Source organism: Falco peregrinus, chromosome Z, assembly GCF_023634155.1.
Source record: "Falco peregrinus isolate bFalPer1 chromosome Z, bFalPer1.pri, whole genome shotgun sequence".
In the NCBI taxonomy this organism is placed as follows: Eukaryota; Metazoa; Chordata; class Aves; order Falconiformes; family Falconidae; genus Falco; species Falco peregrinus.
The window spans coordinates 71,446,106-71,467,689 of record NC_073739.1 but is presented as its reverse complement, the minus strand read 5'-3'; the positions used below and the strand labels follow the sequence as shown (position 1 = coordinate 71,467,689).

Below are 21,584 nucleotides of genomic sequence, written 5' to 3'. Positions count from 1 at the left end.
ACAAAGGCAGACAGCTACACCCAGACCGACGCTCACCACAACCGGCAGTCAGGGCGCTGACGGGCCTCCGCGCCGCCCCGCTCCCACCGGCGCCGCCCCGCGCGCGCTCAGCCCGGGGCTACACCGCCGCCCCCTGCCGCCGGCCAGGCGGGGCGCGGGCAGCGCAGTGCGCAGGCGCGGCGGCGAGCCCCGCCCCACAGCGTGCGTCAGCCCCGCGACCGCCGGGGCGTGGCTCTGGCGGGCGCTCCGCACGGCGGGAGCGGGCGCGGGAGCGTGGGCCCCGGTGTCCCCGCCGGGCCCCGCGTGCGGCTGGGGCCCCCGCCTGCGAGCTGCCGGGCAGGCGGGCACGGAGACGTGCCGAGCGCCTCCCGCCGTCGGGGGGCCGGGCACCACGTGCGGCCCCCGGCGACAGCACGGTTGCGCATGGGAGAATTTGCCATCAGAGACGGAGGGGCTGCGCGACCGCAGGGGACACGGCTATAGGAAGCCAGCGCGTCCTATCAAATACAGGAATTTAGGTGAAATACAAGAAGTAGGGGGTGCAGATAGTCCTTGTTTTGTCACTTTGATGAAATGCTGTTGATTCGCTTATTGTTCCCTCAAACTGGCTCATGTTCCTCAACCATTTCAGAGTAAGTCCCTTTCTACCTTCCTTTAACTACATTCTTGATTGAGAGGGAGTAACACTGGCTCAGAAAGAAAAAAAACCACAAAACACAAAACCAACAAACCGGCAAGTCATCATCCAATTGCTGATAATCCTATTAATGAGAAGTGGCTCACTTTCATGTTGGACAGTTACTTTACTTGTCACCGTTTGTTTCTGCTGCTGCCTTAATCCACCCATTCCTCTCCTCTGATCTCACGTTTCACATCCCTCCAAATTTAAATCGGGAAACAGAACCTACGCCTTCTCCATCCAAGAGCAGAGCAAGTGCTGCGAGAAGAAAAGGCAACGTCTACACCCAAGTTTCCTGCGTATCAGCAGACCGTGGCTTTCCGCCAAGTGCTGTGCGGGTCGGTTTCCACATGCAGGGACAGACAGTGCGCTGCCTGCAGAGCTGCTGAAGCTGTGCCAAGCCGGGACCCGGGAAATGCAGCAGCTGTCCCCATCGGGACAAGTAAGACTTCTGACTCCATCCCTACACGACCACCAGGGAACCCCAACGACCCAAAGATTCAAGTGCAACGGGGGTGGAGTTATTAAAGTCACCTCTGGGAATATTGTAAATAAGTATGAGGAAATAATGAATATATATGTGGCTGATGCAACCTTGACGGTTTAAGTAGACAATGATGCTTGAACTCGTTTGGCTTTAGCCTCTGGCTAGAGTCATGTGCCCAGCGCTGCGGTTTTTGCTCTTTGACTTTCCGTCACAATAGATTTCTGAACCTGCTTTTCGTGAGTCAGGTATTTATAACACCTGCCATCACCTGAAAGGGTTAAGGCCCAAGAACAAAGAAAATGTCTTAAAGAACCATACCTGAACAAAACACACTGTGAGTTAAAGAGGTAAAAGATAAAGTTACAAGAGAATGGCAACTGTGGAACACCCCACCGCCACCCAGAGACCACCAGGAAAGACAATTATCCATGCGGAACAGACACTTGCATATGTTAATGAGTTCCAGGAAATCTCACGTAAATATATGTAACTTCATGGTATATAGCCTCTGAAAGTTTTGTAGTGGAAAAGCCCCAGTGCAACCCCAGCGCTGCTAATAAGAGTACCTGCTTAGCAGCATTGTTAAAGTGCTGTTGAGTCACATTTCTGTTTCACATCTGGAAAATATCAAAGATAACTCTTTATACACTTTGAAATCCTCTTACTTTGAAAAACCGGTAATATTGCCAGTCATTCTATTGACAGGGTGGGGGGAGAAAAAAAGATGAGCTTAAACTCAAGTCTGTGACTTGTGCCTGTTCCAAATTCTTCAGTCATTCCTCCAGCTTTGAAAATGGAAATCTACTTACCTAGATCACAGAGTATGTCTCAACACAACATACTTCTGTAGAAATGGTAACATTTAGAAATAAAAGCTAATACATCAGGCAAGACTTGGGACACTACTTGTATGGTGTATGAAGAGAACTGTACTAACAAGACCAGGGTAAATATACATGGCATCCATGCTGTGCAACATAGCTATCAGCACAAAACAACTTGTAATCTCTAAAGCTAGTATACTTTATACGGTGATTTAAAGAATCACTTCACCAATATACGAGCAAGCAGAGGTGATCTTTATTTGGCAGCGCTGGGTGCATGGAGGATCGCTCCACCTAAGTCATGCACACCGAGGGCACCTTTTAGCCTCCTCTTTATACAAGTCACTCATGTCTATTCATTAACTTTCCAATAAATCATTTACATATTCATTACAATTCCAGGAACATATCCGTTGCCTGGACAATTAGCACATTCCCTATGTTACCCATTCAAGGATTTAGTACATCCTCAAGTTAACCATAAGGGTCTCTTTAGACAAACATGACCACATTGTTCTTTAAATAAATTGTATATGGCCCATTTTTCAATGGAAAGATGCAAATCTTTTTCTCAGGACATACAGTAATTCTTCTATTTAAATAAATCTGTGAGGAAGTATCAACACTGACAAGAGAAAAGCCAGTATTAAGATTTCAGCTCTATTTTGATCTAACAAGAGGTAAGAAAAAAAGAGATTAATTTTACTTTATGTATTACTTCACTGGATGCATTCTCCCGCTTAAAATCACCAGAATGTACCTGGCAGTTCACAGGGAAAGAAATTTAATGACTGCGCTTTAAACAAAACTTTAGAGCACAGTAATTGGCTCTGGTAGTAAAGGCTCTATGTAGAAAACTTGCATGTAAATGTCTTAATCCACACTTATTTTCTTCTGTCTTTTGAACACCTGTGATGTGTATGAACTACTCATTCTCCTTGGAAAAAAAACCCTGAAACATCTATCTACTCTGTAGGCCTAAGATATTTGCTTCTTTCCCTCACTAAAAATCTCTCCAAATGCTTTGATCATTTACTTGCACGAAGAAGTTATTTAAGAAAGACTAAAGACCAGCATGAACTGGTAACTTCTTGTGCACATTATATAGACTTTATGTTGCACATAATGCATAGCAGTAAAACAGAGACAAAACAAATTTCCTTGTAGGATGAGATTTAAAAAATCTTAAGCAGCATGCATACAGGATGATGCATAGGCTTTGGTCCTTTTAAGGAATAGACACAATTTGGTGCTTGTGTGTGTGTAATGAAAGTATAGACGAAAGTCACTTTCTGACATCTTTATTTGTTTTTAAATTGTACAAAATTTTTTTAAAATAGAATAGGGAATAAAAATTGATGGTATTTCATTTGCAATACAAATTAGATTTCTAGTTTCTGCATTTTCATCCCAAACATTCTATACCAGGCTGTGTTTAAAGTGACAGTGATGTGACAGTCATGAAATAATGATTATCTGCTACCGAAAGACCTGGCAACAATTCACGCAGAGTTGTAACTGCATCAATGCTTCCCCATATGACCACATTATCACCTGACGCCATACAGATATGCTTTTATCATCACCTTGCCTTCTTCAGTTGTCATTCTTCGTTTTGATACTTGGAAAACTACTATCAAGTAGATTTTACATCCTACTTTTCCCCCATTACTTAATTAAAAAAAATATATATATTTTCCAAATATTTTTAATCCTCAAGGGAAAGATCACAATGTATTTCATTTCAACAGAGTGAAAAAAAACTTTCTATCTGTAGTATTTAAAGAAATTCTATTAATCACATTTACCTTCTACAATTTGTAGGTAGCTTTAGAATAACACAAATACAGGCCACACAATTTCTAACTACAGCACAAGATAAAACTTTCTCTGTATTTCTTTCTGAGGATCTGAACTTCTATTTCATAGCACATTTTATCTGACCTAATGATTCTGTTATTGGTGAAGCCGTTCTAATTTAGCCTGCAGTGACTTAAAATTCCCAACAGCAGTCTGCACCATTAGCGTCGGGCTCATAGACTGAAGTTCAACCAGGTAGCAACTAATGGCATCCAAGCAAACATTTGTGAATCGTTGCCTGTAAAGAAAACAGAATAATAACAAGTTCTGTTTTGTTTCTGTGTATTTGAATTAATCTGAAATAGAAAGCAAGCATTCTTTGTGTTTTAAAAGGATAACGTATCAGCAAGACATGTCAGCTACTTTTAAGTATTTACTTACTTATTAGAAAGATTGATTTTTGAAATCTAATGCTTGTGACTAAGGCCTAATAGGAAAACAAATTAATAATTACTATTTATCTGATATTTAAAACAAACAATAAAACATTATATAGTTAATAGCAATGTGGAATATTTAAATATGTAGATATTAATTTAGATACTAATACAATCAATGTATAAGTTATTAATTTAGATAGATATTTATCTAAAATAGTATCAAATCACAATGATTTAGGTATTAATATGTAAGTACATATTAAAATTAGATAGCATTTGCTATAGTTCTAGTTAAGATTATTTAATTCAGCCAACTGCAAATGAACAAAGAAATGAGAAAAGATAGATGTAAACTCTGTATGCGAAAAGGGGATATTTACATGTATTATTTTCAAGAGAACCTGAAAAATTTATGGTGAGAAGAGTTATTAAGGCTTTGCCTAGTTCTGCTTGTTGTTTCTGAGAAAAGACTGTTCTGACTGAAGTTTACAGAGTCTATTCACAAAAGCTGCCAAAGCTAGAGATCCCATAATGTGCAGGCAACTTGAACAAGTACATCGCTATTAGCTAGAATCTTTTCCCTAAACTCTTTCCTGTTGCAGACTAAGCTGAATTTTAGTCTTGGAGTAATTCATCACTAACCTCTTAAAAACAGTTTGGGAAGATCTATCCTCACGTTTAGTCTTGTCTTTTCCAGAATACCAAGAACTCAGTGCTTCTAGCCTTTCTCCATTAAACAATACACCATTTAACCCACAAAATGCCTGATTCTCATTTTTCTCCACTTTTCCCAGATTGCCTCAAATTTGTCTGTACTACTCCTTAAAGTATGCTGCCAAAATTTAAATAATAATCCTCTCAGTTTCTCCTGAATCTTCAGGAGAAATTATCTTTACTTAAGTAGTTTATAGGGAGGACCCCACAAGCTTCTACCAACTGGTTTTGAATGAGGAGTCTCATCATCACAGCTAGTAAAGAAATACTAAATTCACACAAAAGAAAAGCAAAGCCTTGAGGATTGCTGAATTGCAGTGCTTTAGGACATTTTATATCTTTTCACTATTTATTAGGACATAGTTGCCTTTCTTACCTCCAAAGTACTTTGCTTGGATCATGTACATATCCTGATAATAATACATAAATGGCCTCTAAAAGGTGTAAAGGCTTTTTCATTCTATTCCAATATGGGTCCTAAAAAAAAATAATTCCAAAGTATATTAAGGAGACAAGAAAAATAAAAAGTATGTGTGTGTATACGCACACAAGTTGCCAGCTTTGGTCATTATTTATTCATTGTAACAAAAACTTAAATAAATGAGAATTCTATTTTAATCTGTACTGAGTCTGTATTTAAGTAGCATTTTGACTTTTAAGTGCTAAAACATGCATTAATTTAACTGTTTTCCATTACCTAACAACCTGTAAAGTAATAGATTTTAGTTCTGAACCCCTTACACTGTAAGGAATCTGGGTAAAAAGAAACAAGTCAATTCTCTTTGTTTTAATTCTGTTTAAGTCTGTTGTATAAACCAAAAGTTAAAAACAAGTCTTCTTATTCTTTATGCCTACTGTATCAATAGATTAGACAAGATGCAGTGAAGTAACAAATACTAATCATTAACAGGAAACAAAATTAATGTATTCGAGAGATGCTGTTCCTTCTGCAACATAGCAATTCTAATCCTATTTAATCCTAAATAAGTTTTAGATGAAGTAAAAGGATTAACAATTTTCCTCATGTTTCCCCCAGGGGAAAAAACCCACAGCATTAAGAGCCTTTAAGTAGAAAAAGAGAACAAAAACTATGAAGTTGATATTTTGATATATCGCACCTTACATGATGTTTCCCACTAAAGACAGACCTTGACAGTAGTTGGAAACAAAGTTTTTATTTTGTTTTTATTTTCCTTACCCGTGCTTTAAACAAGTGGTCATAGACTTCAAGCAGCCTTGGCAATGGCACTCCAATTTCTTGCATGGTATGTGTTACAAAACCTACATACCAGTTCAAAGTGCAGACATGTTGCTCTAGAACCTGCACTAAAAAATCTGGAGGACAAAAATAATGGGATGTTTAGATTCCAAATTGTTAATGGAAGTCTAACAAAGAAAGGCATTTAAAAGTGATTATTTACTCCAATGTTAGTTTTCCATCTTCCACACAGTGAGTACCTTTCTTCTGTGAAGCACATCTAACAGTTTCCCCAGTCTGCACTGTGGGAAGGTTACGTAAAATGTAACTACTTCCAAAGATGGTATTAAGCTACTAACAATGCATGACTGATTACTTACACTGAGTACTTTATTACAGTTCTGCCACAGAACTATGCTGTTAAGAAAAAGTTCATTAACTTCTGTTTCAGCACAAAAGTACACACTAGTATTTCATTTGCTAGAATAGCCAGCAACTATTCTGCATCTTTTATCATGTTTAAATGTCAGTGACAATAAGCAATGTATTGTTCAGCACTAAATGTTCTTTTACAATATTTCAGTATTGTTAAAAGATCATTTAGTGCTGAACAATGTATTTTCCACGTTTTTATGTAATACCACGTTGTCAAAACATGTGAGCATCTCAAAGAGGCTCCAAAAATTATCTAGAGGTCTCCTGAATGATGTTGTTAAGAGTTTGCCCCTGATGACAGTAGCAGATACTTCAAAAGACAGCAGATAAACGTGGTTGCTTAATTTTTTTTAATGTATAAATACACATTTTTTTATTTTGATAAAAACTTCATTACTTTCCAAAATGGGATCTGCACAGCTATCCAAAGATAACTGTTGCTGCCTTCTAAGCTTTATTTACTTCCCAATCAGCATGAAAAACTGTAAACGGCTTAAATCCCTAGCAAAATTCTAAGAAAAACTGCACTTGTAAAAACTGTAATGGTTTCATAATCGTAACAGTTATACTGTGTTTATAAAGCTAAATGCCAATAGGAATTCTATTTCTACTTTTTGTGTAACTCCCTCCCCTCAATCCCTTGTCAAAGTTACTGTAATAATAAGCAACTATCACAAAGCTTTTGTTCCTCATTTCTTGGACAAAACTGAAAAGCACTACTGAGCTACCCTCAAGATCAACTCCACCACTACTGACTGTCGAAATTATTTGTGACTGTTTTTGCTGTAGCTGAAGCAACAGATTACTACAGTAATTATGTATCACAAAATTATCATTATTTTTTCCTTTTGTTTTTTTTTTTTTTTTTGGAAGATATTTCTTAGGTTAAAACTTTTTAAGAGGCTAAAAGAAATCTAAGACCCATTTGTATACACAGGCTAAACAACTTGCCTAAAGGAAAGTAACGGGGTGTGCCAGCATATATCTTCCCAAGCAATACCATCTTCAGACTAAGCGCTTGCATTCTGTCAGCAGGGCTCAGAGACACAGTATTGCTCAACTCTGAAAGTGAAAAGAAATCATTTAGCAGTGACTCCAGAAAAAAAGTTGGACATTTACATACAACGACACTGAGGTACTTAAATTTACTTCAAATTTACCAACATCAAAATCTTACGCTATTGTCAATGCAAAATCAGCACATGGAAGTTAAAATACCACTTTCTCTGGTGTGTGTACACATATATTCACACATCATTTTATGTTTCCTTGAAGTTCCATGCAAATCTACAAAAAAACACTGAAAAAACGCCCAACCACAAAACCACAAACTCAAAACCCCACCACCAAACACAAGATATCCATAAAAAAACCCTACTACTACACATAGCTTTTCCCTCAAATTACTGTCAATGTTGTTTGCACAATGGTGTCCTCAAGCACAAAACCCATGAAAAAGAAAAAAACAAATGGGAAGAGAGAGAGAATTACCAACTCAGGGTAAAGAGTGAGGCAGATTATCACAGCTGAGCGGCTAGGCTTGCTGTTCTGTGCCTACTGCTCTGCTTCTCTCAAAGTGGATAAAACCCTGACACTTCCACTCCTGTCGACATTATAAAAATGCAGGACTCTGACGTTTGCTTAATCTTTGTTATTATAAATTTAACAATTTTATTATAATTTCCTAATAGTGAAACCTTCAGACAAAATTTTGCAGATATTTCACAGTGTCCATATAAGATGGCATCTAAGAACAAGAAGGGATGAAATGACTTCTTAAACGTTATTGGGAATGTGATTATTGAAGCCATACATGCAATATATTCCAAGGTATATGTAAAAATATTACTTTTTGTCCTTTAGGCATACAAGCCTAGCATTAATGAATTACTAGTTAGCTCTGCTTACCAAATACATTACAGAATAGTCCAGCAAAGATGCATCTCAGTTGGACGGCATATCAGTAGAAGCACACAGTCAGTCCTAAAACCTATTTTCCTGTAGTTCTAGTTTGTACCACTCCTAGTCCATTAAGACCTACCTTTCTCAATGATTTCTTGCCAGAGAGTCTGCACCAAGATAGGATCAGAGTGACCCGCACAATGTATAATTGCAAGCTTACACTCCGCAAGCCTAAAAGGGTCAGCAAATTCTCCATACAGCTGGAAGAAAAATTACCAGGCTTTACATTTCACACAAATAAATAAACAAAAAGGAAATTTTTATAATCAGCTTTTCTTTATTTTGTATGGTAGATTTTGGATTAGTAAATTACTCTTTTTTTTACCACCTTTAGTTTTACTTCTTAAATACAAGCCTCAATTTTATATAAAATTATAATTAATACCGTTAATTTTCTAAACATTGTCCCAAGAAATGAAGCAATCTAAGAGGCTTAATAAAGAAGACAAACACATGGAAGAAATTAAAAGTTCTACAGACTGAAGGAATATTGAAAGTACAGAGAAGGACAGTCTAGGATAACAGACATTCTCAGACCAGGAATGCCAAACTGTCTCTCTATTACCTTCCCTAGTCAGCGTAGGGTTAGTCTTTGCAAAACTTTTTTCCCCAAAAATGTGATAAATTGACTTTTAATACATAGAGATTTTATTCACCTTGGTTATATCCATCAGCTCAGCATCAAGCTGGGAGATTGCATCTTGTGCTGAAGAATGATGGGAATACTGCTGTTGTAAAGTTTCTTGTATTTGAAGCTGTATCCTTGCAACCTTGTTTAAGAAGAATAATAAAAGTATTTCAAGACTGGATTAATTTAATCAAAGCTTAAAATACACACAGAGTTAACGTCTTTAAATGTCAAAATGTTACTGCCTTACACCTCAAGAGTCTCCTATGAACTACATTACCATGCCACATTGGGAAAAAAGCACAGAAAACTGTTTCTAAATAACTGGTAATAGAATTATCATGTGCCAATGAGACAAAGTGAAATAATACATTTAGAGTGTAGCTTAGATTAATGTTTTTTCTTACTTCCATCTTCTCTTCTAGTTCATGTAGGAATTCACCATCTGCAGCTATAGAGGATACGGCAGTGGAACTTTTGGCACTCAAAATGGCACGTGCAATGTATTCAAGACGCTGCTGAAGAGAAATTTCTGTGCTGCAAAACAAATATTCAAAATAAAATGAGTACCTACTATAATTATTTGAGGGTTAATTATATTCTAACTAGACTCTGAGAATTACTAAGTGACTTCTGATTTTACTACATTGTGCAGGACATTATCGAACCATAAAACCCCATCTCTGTTGCAGGATCAGTTCAAGGGTACTTCTCATTCCACTCTCAATTACCCTATCTCATTATAAAATTCTGTAAAAAAAATGACTGCTTGATATGTGGTACTTATAACAGGATATACACTGCAAGCTACTGTATAATATATAAAATAAACATAAAATTTCTTTCCAATAACATCCTGAATTAAAAGCTAATATATTCCAATCATTTAAAAATCTTTTAGCAAACATCCTTGGGCATTGGCCTTTTCTTAAAATACCTACACGTAAGGTCTTGATTTTAGTTTGGTTTTTCCCCAATTTTCTTGATACATGCAACAGATCACACATGATCCATACCTATGCAGGTCAGCCAACTTAGCCAAGATTCTGGCAGCGTTACTAAAATTTCTGTTCTTTTCAAAGTATCTCCACAGTAAATCCATATAACGGACTTTATTTTGGTCAATCTTGGTCATCCGCACAAGGTAGGGTTCCAAAAAGGGGGCAGTAACCTGCAGAAGTCATAAAGATAACATTTATATTCTTGCTCTCTTCTCTTTTTTAAAGCATCAGCATTATTCGAATTAACTTTTCCAGTTCAGTGGAATTCTCCAACAAATTACTTTGTTGTACAGTGATAAGCTCACCTGTAACAGTTTGTCTGCCAAGTCCACTTGTATCAACCAGTTATAAAGTGCAATACTGAAGAGTTCATCTGTTGAACGCTGAGCCAGCTTCAGCATTTGTTCAAACTAAGGGAAGAGAAGGCCAAAGCTCTTACTCCAGAAGCAGTTACCTTACATCAAGCACTGAATACATGTGACAATACTTAGGTTCACGTTATTTGCATGTCATCGTTTCTATGAACACTTTGTACATAAAGAAGCCAAGTGACTTTCATATACTTTGCTAAACAATTCCATAATAATTTTTTAAAAATAATAAATTCTACACCACTTCAAATCACACTGATTTCTGGAGTGCAGTCATGATTTTTTTGTGAGTTTCTTACATGGTGCCCTGCTTCTTCATTGCTCAGCATGTTGGGGTCAGATGACAACACTGGAGGACCTGGCTTTTTGGGTACACTGGGAGACTGAGGAGCAGCTTTACTTTGATTCACCAACTCTTGAAGGGTGTCAGTGATACACTTGTAGCTGTTCAATCTGTAAATGGAGCAAATGGAAATAAGTCTTACAATTTTCATTGCAACCATCTATGAAATACTGTACTCTTCTCAAACGTTGTTATTGTGTGCCTTTGTAAACACAATTGCTAAAATTTTAAAAAGGTCACAGATTATTGTCAGCTAGTTGCTACAATCTTGATTGCTCTCCATCACCCTTCTCACAAATACTTCTGTAACGTTCAGATCCCAGTGTTTTCTGCAACTATCAGTTTACGCTCTGTTCCAGATTAAGTTGATGCCATATTAACGACAACCAAGGAGAGCATGCTGAACAAAAACATCTGTATTGTGTCCCCTATTATAAAATACTTGTTTGTCATTACCCTGCATACCTTCCTCAAAATTTAGTCACTTGAAATAAAGTACCCCATATAATGGTCATAAATTATCCTGAAAACTTGCCTCTCTTGAAAAGCTTGCAGTCCAACAACATCCTCTTCTGGTTCTCCATTTTTATAGAAATGAAGGCCAAGGCCTTGTGGATCTTTCTTCTCAGCAGCTGTGAGAGAGAGTTCTACCACTCCCTCATAGAAACGCACTAGAAAAAAAAACCAATAGATAGGTGTTCATTGTTGTATTAAATCTATAACAGAATGGTAAGTGACATCAACACTTCCCATTTTATCAAGCAAGAAAAAATAAACCCTATTCACTCTGGTCTTGATCGTATAAAGGTTTCCGCCTAACCCGTGGGGATTATATGCAAGTTTGAAGTTACATGTTTGTACAGAGGCTGAAAATCTTGACTATTACAACAGTTGTATCTACCTTTAAGTGATATACTAGCTTCTGTTGCACAAAACCGGATTCAGAACTATGTTTCAAACAACGTATTTGGTATACAGGTATACAACCTTTCCTGCAACAGTATAGTTATTTACCCTCTGCCTACACACAGCCCAACAATTTTCCTGAAAGCATTTTTAACATGTATATGAAACAAATGGGCACTGCAACGTGAAACAAGTGGATAGGAGTATTTTACTATAGAAATAGGTTTTTTTTTGATTGGTTGGTGAAATCTAGAAAGGCTTTAAACAAGAATGAGTTGATATACATTAATTGTAAGAGTTACTAAGAAACCACATATGGTGAAACACTACAAAATTAGTTGAAAGTTAGTAAACAAAGAAGATGGCACAGAAGGATACTAGAGAAATAATTTACGAGAACACGATCAGTGATTGCCTCTTACCTTGCCTATATTGCGCACAAACATTAGCAAGGTCTACTTGATTGCTGATCTTCTGGTACTCTTTCAGCGACTCTCTTAGCATCTTCTCTTTTTCTTGTTTGCTTTGAGCCTGCCGAGACCGCTGAAGCAGTTCATTTGCCTAAAGACAAATGATGGGAAAATGGAAATACTTCACATGAACACATCACATCACAAACAGTTTATGGATATTGTTAATGAGTTACTCCAAATTTCTAAACTGACACAGTAGAAACATCATCCTCTGAAAAAGTTTCTCAACACTTGGTAACACAAAGTTTCCAGCAGAAAGATTGCATACCAACAGTAGCAAGAAGGGCTTAAGACTTTAACAACCAGCTAGTTCCCCATCCTCCCCTCACCAGTTACTTTTTTTTAAAGCTATCTGAAGAGCTTCACAGACTGAAGTTCTTAAAACACAATTATGTTTCCACAAGTTCCATGAAACTAGGCAACAGACAGAAAACAAGACTATGCCGAGGAAGAACATGTTTTATCAACATCAAGATTACAGTTTTATTGGACATCACATTGGAGGTAGAGATCCTATGAACATTACAAATAACTGCAAATGCTTCAAACCAGAGCTCACATAATCTTCAGCATTAATCAACTACAAGATAACAAATATGTACGCAACCTGCCTTTGTTAGTTCCTGTGCTCCTGAAAACTACTTGAGCATAATGACTCATAAGCTGCCCAACTTATCTCCTCATTTGAACATGCTCTGATGTTGCGTTTTGGTGCTGTAGAGTCTGGCAGCGAGCTTACCTTGGAACACACAGCATCATCAGTGCTATAAAGAAGAGGACAGATATCTTGCAAATGGGCAATGATGCCATCCACAGCAGCATTATCTCTGATGTAACAGTTAATGAGAGAAGCAATGAGTGCTCCAGTCAGCTCTCTGTCTCTAATGACCAAGTCTTTAAAAGCAGTAATCTTTAGCTGTTCTTGAAGTTCCTGAAAATAGACAGAATTTAAGTGGTTCGCCAAAGCTTTTACTTTATTCTGCTTAGAAATGTCACAATGCTACAGCAGCAAAATTAACTGTTTTCAGCAAATAAAAATATACAGAACTCCAATGACTAAAGTGCACAGTACAGAAATACGTTATTTAAAATAAACATTATATAGCAAAATGGAAATAATAAAGAAAGGCCTATCAATGAAGGCACTAGACCCTTGGGTGCCAAACGACAGTGAGAACTTAGCAGACTGCTGCTGCCATCTTTACCATGGTCACTTTTGTTTCAGATCGCTGTAAATGAGAATGGAATTAGCAGTTCCCCTTCACAGGACACTGTCAGAATGCACACCCTATAAAATGACTATGTTAGTTTTTAGTAAGGGGAACTATCTGAGTACTGTCACAGATGAAAAAAAATTACAGATGCATAAAAAGGAGGAATTTTAAAAGTTTGATGTCTGCACTCTTATGTTTTTTATATTAAATTACATTGAATGTTATTGATTTTAAAAAAATTAGGAATATTTGCTTACATAGTTGCCAGTATAGTCTATGTAGTGTCTATGAATGATCACTAACAGCATGAAAATACTATTAATAAAAACTCTGAAACTACTGAAGACAGAGGAAAAGGTTCTGTTTATTAAAAAGTTCCTTAACTTCTTATCCAACACAAGAGAAAAGCCGCCTGTGTTAGAAATCATGCTAACTCTCCAAAGCAATGGTGTGAAGAGCTCCAGCTTCTGTGCATTTGTAAAGTTTAAAAAAATTGTTCTTATGATCAACAAAGAACACGATTTGCCAAACCATCTATTTTCCTATGAAGTACTAGGACAGAATGCCTAGTATTCAAATCAATAGCTTCTTCAAGGGCTAGATGCAAATTCAACATTAGTAAAGGGTACACAGCAGTAGGATCCATACTTCCGTAAGTTTCCTTCTTTACAAACAGAGGCTGAAAGAACTGGAATCATTTAGCCGGGAGAACACAAGCCTCAGCAGGGAGCAGTGTGTGGGATCTTACTAATATTTATGGGCAGGTGTAAACAAGGCAGAGCCAGACTATTCTCAGTGGTGCCTAGTAATGGGACACAATGCAATGGCCAAAAGGTGAAGCAAAGGAAATTACACCTAAACATAAGAATAATTCTATTATTCTAAAGGTGGTTGAACAATGAAATGGGTTGTCCAGAGAGGCTGTGGAGTCTCCACTTTTGGAGATATTAAAAATCTTACTGGACATGGCCCTGTGCTGGCCACTCTAGCTGACCCTACTTTGAGCAGGGTGGGAGCAGATAATCTCTAAAGGTCCTTTCCAGCCTCAGCTGTTCTGTGATACATTCTGGACTCTTTAATTTACAAAAACGTGCAGGGGTTTGCAATTCTACAACCCTACTGCTCTCCACTTAAACATTTAACACCACCAAGGCAAGGTTTGAGTTCCTCTTGGCTGGACAACAACGGTCTATTCTTTTCAGCACAATTTGCAGAATGTGTTTAAAGTGACAACACAGTACTTTATAAAACAAGACTCATTATTGTCAATAAAAGTAAAATAAAATCTATTGTTAGTGACACTTCCAAACTGCTAAAATTAGTTGATGAAGTCAATACTACTTCTTAGTTTCTTAAAAATAAATACTTGCAACCTGAATAAAAAACCATGTGTGGTTTAAAATTCATTATATGTTTCTTGCTGAATTAAAGTAATACTCCTTTAGGAATATTTAGGTAGCAAAAGAAATTCAGATGTTAAATACAAACAAAATTAAGATCGTATGATTCAGATCGTACCTTCTGAAGCTCGCCTACAACAACACTGAATTGGTGCTCACACAGCAACTTCCATAAAGCCAATGCCTGGCAAGTTTTGTGAACAAGTTGCTGGATGCCTTGAAGTGAGGTTTTCTCAGTTAGCTGTGCCTCAGCTGTTAATGCAAAAATACTGACAATAAGTAACTGTTCTATGTGTTTCAAATTAGCATGTAAGTTTTTGAGGTGTTAAAATAACAATCTCCTTAAATGTCTTTTTTTTTTCCCTCTTCCATTCTTGATTAATGCTGTCTAGATCTCTTTGGAGAAAAGTGCCATGTTAACATTTCCCCCAAAACAAATACCATCTGTTAACATTTATTTCAAACTGTGCAAAAGGGAGCAGTACTTTCTGAAAAAGAAGTATAGCTTCATCTGAGTGCACTGGATTTACCTATCAGTCTTAAAATTTTTGCTTATTTTTTGTAAACAGTTACTATAAATGTATTTATGATGAACATAAAAGAAGTACAATTAAAACCATACATATTCACTTTGTTTGACTGCCTGTATTTGCTTTTAGAAAGAACAATTGTAGTTACAGCTTCAGTCAACACTATCTAAACTATCTTTAAAGGAGCAACTACTCTGAAAACTATAACATTTAAATCTGGTAAGATGTATTATATTCACTGAAAGAATAATATGGACTTACTTACTGCATGGGTGAAAGATAACTAACAATTTATGCCTTTACTTTTGAGTGCTTACAGTTCAGAAATGAAGCAGCAATTACATTGGGTCATTCAGCAATACAAAAGGTTTATGGGTTTTGAAATGCATGCAAAAACAATTATTAAATGTCTATCAAATTCTACATAATGACTTTAAAAAAATATTTACATTCACACTATTTAAACTGAGCACTACAGAAATTAACTAGAAATTAAAACCCAGGATCACATACCATAGTCAATTCTGTATACACATCAGCAACATTTCCCAACTGGCCTGCAAATGCTGGACAAGAGCTACACTATAGGAGGACGTGAATTCAAATGGGCTGTGTGTCAGGCCTCTATCTCTAAACAAAGTTTTTAGACATTTCAGTGACTGTAACTTTGGGAACTTGCGTTACAGTATTTCTTCTTGACAGGACAACACACTCACTTGTCTTGCAAATGAGTTGCTTAAAAATTGTTATCTTAAAAACATAAACAGATGTGCAGCTACAAAGTATCGTAATGAGGAGATGAAACAATCTTATGAAATATGGAGAACATCAGGAAGAAAAAAAAAAAAGAAAAAAAGAGACACATGTATGCAAAGAAACCTCTGGTTCAAGATTATCTGAATGGGGAAAATAGGATAAAGAGGACCCGTATCTACACATAACTGAAATTTCACTCTTTGTATGAGAGAATTTAAAAGTGCATTAAGGTTCAAACACTTTTATTTTAACTTAATAAATTGAGACATACAACTTGTGTTTTGCAGTGGTTCAGTACTACTAGATGTTACCATTCTGAAACCCAGATTCTCTTCACAGAGAGAGATTCACCTTTGTGGATCGCTCTGATTAGTTGCAATACTAAAGCTTTCAATTTCCATTAAAGGTAACATGCAGCATGTAGCAAATGAAGTCTCTTGCCAGTCAGCCTAAAGGCTGGAATGTTTCTCTACCTAGATCTAAATTTTCATTCTGGGTATATATTTCATATCTAGTACAGTTGTATGTAAATGATTTTTCACATCAACATCACTGCAGAGGCACTGCTCCTGATGGAACAGTACAATATGGTATGGAAGCAAAAGCAAGGTGCTAGCAAAGCTATTTTCCAAACTACAGTGCTGCTTGTGAAGAACTTACTACGAAGTATGGCATGTTGATTAACGTCAAATCTGTATGGAAAAAGGGTATTTTTATTCAGCAGTTTTAACAAGAAAAGCGAGAAAGGCAACATCCAAATGCACCATTCCCTGATACTTCCAGTTCAGAAGTAATTACATACCATGATATTTCCTCTGGAGTTCTTGCTGGACTTGCTGAGAACTTCCACCATCAGGCCGCATGAAACCCAGTAGCCGCTGTTGCAGATTGGCTGGTGTGCTGAAACTGCAATTCCAAAACAAAGAGAAATGCTAATGATTACAAATACTGTACCTTTTGAAGATTAAATATAACATAACCCCCAATTGCTGAAGATGGAGACCATACATAAACTTCAACTCAACACAGATACACATGGTATAGTTTTTCAAAAGCTGGACCTTAAATGCTACTAGTAAATTTAACAGAATTAATACTACCTTGGGTTTCCGAGGGCTCCTGCTGTAGCAAATTGTGAATTTCTATACAGAAATTCTTGTAAACCTTTTAGTTCTTGTAGGACACATTCCAGCACATGGGATGCAACGCTGCTTTCTAACTGAAAAAGAAAGCACACTTCTTTACAGAAAGCTTAGTTTCCAAAACTTTACATTTTTAAGCTCATGCCACTAAAAAGACAAAGACAAAGAGGGTACAACAAACAAATAGCGTAACAGTAATGCTATCACTAGAACACAACATTTTTATACCACAGTCATTGAGGGAGGGGGCACACATGTGAAGAGGCAGTAGTCTTCTGAAGATACATGGTACTCAAGATGCTACTTTCTTTGTCCCGCTGATAACCACATCAGCTCTGTTTTACTATTACCAACTCTGAACTAACACAATGACCGATATGGCTAAGGCACAGAATAAAACCGCCAGAGTCTTCCAGAGTCTCCCAGTAACCTTACAACTGGAGGAAGAAAGCTCATGTAGCAGTTAATTTGCATTGCTGAAATGACTCAGTTCAGGATTATAACATCCATAGTAAGAAAAGATTTTATCTTCATCATGGACAAAAAGTGAAACACCAAGATGTTAGTCAGGAAGATGCTGGAATTCTTTTTGTGTTCTTACATAACTGCAATCTTTATCCTAACTCACTAAAGCATTTAATTTTTAGGCTTTGTCTGGAGGGGGTATGGAGAAATAAAGGAAGTACAATCACTAAACATGGCCATTGCCAATTAACTGGCCATTGCCAATTAACAGCAGAGATCAAGTTTCAGTTATGCTTCTTAGAAAGTAACATTCAAAATAGTAGCTTAGAAAGATTTTAAACCTACAATGACTCTTCAGTTAAAAGTGCAGCACTTAAGAAAACATTCAAATTACAATGATGGTTATTTTCCTTAACAGTTTGTAATTGGGAACAGAACTACAACAGGGCTTAAAATATATACCATAAGGAACTTTTAAAAATACAAAATAATCTTTCACATACTGCAACAACTTCTCGATTGCCACTTTTGAAAACTCTCTCCACAACTATACTGCCATCCCAAATATTTCTGCAACACAAAAGAGTACTGTGTTAAAAGCCAAGTAATTTAAACAAGCATTTTGCAAGTCTTCTATGTATAATTTCTTAAGACAGACATGGTAATGCTTTTTACTTCAAGGTCTAAAACAAGGATTTAATTTGGATGAAAATTAAAATTCAAAAAAGTTACCCTTATACATTTCTGAATGGTACAGATATAATTAATTAACAAAATTTCAAATTTAAAAAAACTTCAAGTTAAGTTTGACACTCTCAAATACTTTAAATATAAGCTAGTATTATTCTCTGGAAATACAGTTTAGGCAAACAAGTACCATAACAAAAATTTATTTCCTAACCAGCAAGCAGACACATAACCAACATATAAAGAGCTCTGTTCTTGCTTTGGGCGTTTAGTAACACAGGATTCAACATTCAAGTAACAGAATTCTCTTTACTCTTGCTTCATTGCTCTGAGTATTCGGTTTAAAGTTTCTTAACAGAAAAGACATCAAGCCAGGACTTTCATCCTGTAAGTCTTTCTGCATTACTGTTTCATCCTTTAATAGGAGTTTGAAATATACAGCTCACAAATTTGAGAAATAAAAACACAGTTTTCAGAGTTGAGTATATATACTTGATTGCTTAGACATTGATCTCACAACTTTCCTGTCCCAGCCATTCACTGAAAGTATTATTATTATTATTAATAGACTTGTAAAGAGAACATATTAATGGTTACTTCATAAACACAGTATAAAAGTGCACCTTACTAATTCCAAATTTAAATGCTATTAAGATACAATTTGCCACCCACAAGCATCAGGGAAAGAAAAACTATGAAAAAAACGAGTGACAGAATCTTTTTAAACAAACACCTCACCCTATAATCCGACCAAAGTATATGCAGATGCCATTGTGTCTTCCAGAAAATACTATCTCAGGACCCATCATTCCACTAATGGATGTACCAGGGTGGGACGTGGAATTCCCAGAAGGAAGTATGGGAGATAACATACTAGGATGTTGTAAACCTAGGGTAAAATTAGGTAAATATTACTCATTTGAATGCAAATAAAAAAGCCTACTTGGAAAAAAATTCTCCATTTCTCCAACAAAGGAAAAGGCGGCAATACCTTGCCCAGGTGTTATTAAAAAGCTAACATTAGGATATGGACTATCAACTGTCAAGGAGGTACCTAAAGGGAAAAGAAATAAAGATAAGTTTGTTAAAAACAAAAGCCCCAAACCAAATTATAATCCATAAAATTCATGTGTGAAAGTAGCGAAGTTTTTAGATCAAGTACTTTAAAGTTAAAACCATTCCAACAGCTTTTATATATCATTAAATACCAAACTGCACTCATTTCTTATCAACTCAACACAAGTGAACGAAATGGATAACCATCTTTCAAAACTGGTTATTAAAATTTTTTTTCCCCAGCATACACATGTTATTTATTGCACACCACCTGTTCCCTGCACTGAATATAATACTGTCCATATACTTTTTCTTTTTCTTCACCTTCTGACTGCTCCCGTTCCTGACACAGACCTGCTTTCAAATCACTCACAGTCATTTACATCTTTTCAAAGTATATAAATTTTACCTTCAAAGCACTAAACTGAAGCAAGCTGGTATTAACTCTTGATTTTTACATAAGGCAGTTGGACAAACACTACAGCAACGCTGTTAACTTGAAACATCCAGTCTGAGACTATCCACAGCCTCAGATACAGCTGTGAATACCCAACCCTTCCACAAATTAATACCCAAGACCCCAAAACACGAGGAATGTATGTGGTCATCTGCAAAAATCTCCATGTACCATCAGCATGTAGGATGATGTATCACAGAAAGGGCAAGAAAACTGGGACTTTAAAAATGTGGCTTTTATCAAAGAATCAGTCCTTGCCTTATTCACTACAGTTCTCTCAGTTGGACAAGAGATAATAGCACAAAGGACAACAAATTCCTTCACTCAACAGTACCAACGCACTGTATTGGCAAGCAAAGCACAAACTTGCAGAGGAATAGCATGTGAATGCCAGACTAGACTTCTAACAGAGAGAAAAAAGGGAACCAAGGTAATGGTCCCTGGCCTTGTAATGCTAACACTTTCACATGCGAAATTTCAAGGTGTTCTAATCAATTTCTGTCAGCACTGTCTGACCCACCACATGGGACATCCACAGTATCAGCATCTTCATTTCACATGAGAGTTCTCTACCCTTTGTGCAAATGGAGTAATAGCAGAAGAATCTTCCACCTGAACATGTCACTGAAGCAAAATTGAAACACGTGCTTTGATACTAGGTTTCAGTGATTCACAGAGGCATATGTGACAGCAAATGATAATAATATCCACACATTCAGACTTGGGAAAAATACTTTTGCTTCTAAAAAGAGTCATTTCACTGATTACAAAGCTTCCTGTCCTCTCTCCCACACCTTACTTTAATTCTCAGTCTGATCCTAGCATTTGTCTTCCCCATAGCTGCTGTCCTCTTCAGCTCAGACTTAATTTTACATTCTTATGCCTTGCCTCAGCTCCTGCCCACATTGCTTTCCAAGGCTGCTGGTGTGGAACAATCGCAATGTCACTGATGCATTAAAAACCACTCTTCTTCAGTGTTTTAACACGAGTTAAGAATTCTGAGAAAGAGGGTTGACCGATTTTCCAAAAGTTCATCCCAGTTCAGCATGCCTTTCTCCACTACTTATGAATTTGGATCTATGTCAAAAACAGTACTGAAATGGAATTTCTTTGCATCCCAGGTAAGGGAAGTTTCTCCCCAAGTCTGATGTGTAAAATTGAATGCCACATGCCAGATTAACCAACTTTTTTTTTTTTTTTTTAAATAATTAAATAATTCAGAGTTCCATATTCATCATCACGAATTTCTTTTTAAAAAACCCTTAAGATCTGGAATTGAGTAACACATGTTAAAGGACAATTTCCTGAGGCAACTGTAGTTGTGAGTGAACCTGAGTAACACAGAGAGGCCTCTACTCCGATAAGCATCAAGTTCTGAGAAACAGTAGGCTCTGTTCTCATTTGCAGGTGGCACTGATGAGCTAAGCAGAAACCAAGTGTGGAAGCAAGAGCTTTTACAGGGAGAAATCATTCCAAACAATCAACCCTTTTCTTGCTCAGAATTTTTTTTTCTTTTCATAAGCAGCATCTGCAGAGGTACTACAATGACAGTCTAAGAAGATACTCTGCTATAGCCACACAACAACTAACTCATCTTTGTAAAGTCTGAACTATAG

The 21,584-nt window shown here is 36.9% G+C and overlaps 1 protein-coding gene across 2 annotated transcripts in view; it reads right to left on the bottom strand.

Moving 5' to 3' along the window:
• Positions 1-3,277: 3,277 nt before the first annotated feature.
• NUP155 (nucleoporin 155) overlaps positions 3,278-21,584 on the bottom strand; it is a 33,041-nt gene continuing 14,734 nt past the window's right edge. Inside the window, exons 17-35 of one of the 2 annotated variants that reach the window (XM_005230623.4) lie at positions 19,447-19,509; positions 19,194-19,344; positions 18,272-18,338; positions 17,262-17,380; positions 16,964-17,067; positions 14,994-15,127; positions 13,001-13,192; positions 12,211-12,349; positions 11,418-11,553; positions 10,839-10,992; positions 10,474-10,578; positions 10,184-10,338; positions 9,575-9,704; positions 9,196-9,309; positions 8,619-8,739; positions 7,529-7,639; positions 6,143-6,279; positions 5,321-5,421; positions 3,278-4,088 (exon numbers count right to left, since the gene is read on the bottom strand). In XM_005230623.4, the coding sequence (XP_005230680.2) occupies positions 3,947-4,088; positions 5,321-5,421; positions 6,143-6,279; positions 7,529-7,639; positions 8,619-8,739; positions 9,196-9,309; positions 9,575-9,704; positions 10,184-10,338; positions 10,474-10,578; positions 10,839-10,992; positions 11,418-11,553; positions 12,211-12,349; positions 13,001-13,192; positions 14,994-15,127; positions 16,964-17,067; positions 17,262-17,380; positions 18,272-18,338; positions 19,194-19,344; positions 19,447-19,509 (2,375 nt within the window). In that variant the 3' untranslated portion in view covers positions 3,278-3,946. The remainder of the gene's footprint in view (positions 4,089-5,320; positions 5,422-6,142; positions 6,280-7,528; positions 7,640-8,618; positions 8,740-9,195; positions 9,310-9,574; positions 9,705-10,183; positions 10,339-10,473; positions 10,579-10,838; positions 10,993-11,417; positions 11,554-12,210; positions 12,350-13,000; positions 13,193-14,993; positions 15,128-16,963; positions 17,068-17,261; positions 17,381-18,271; positions 18,339-19,193; positions 19,345-19,446; positions 19,510-21,584) is intronic. The other variant, XM_013305308.3, reaches the window with a different exon arrangement.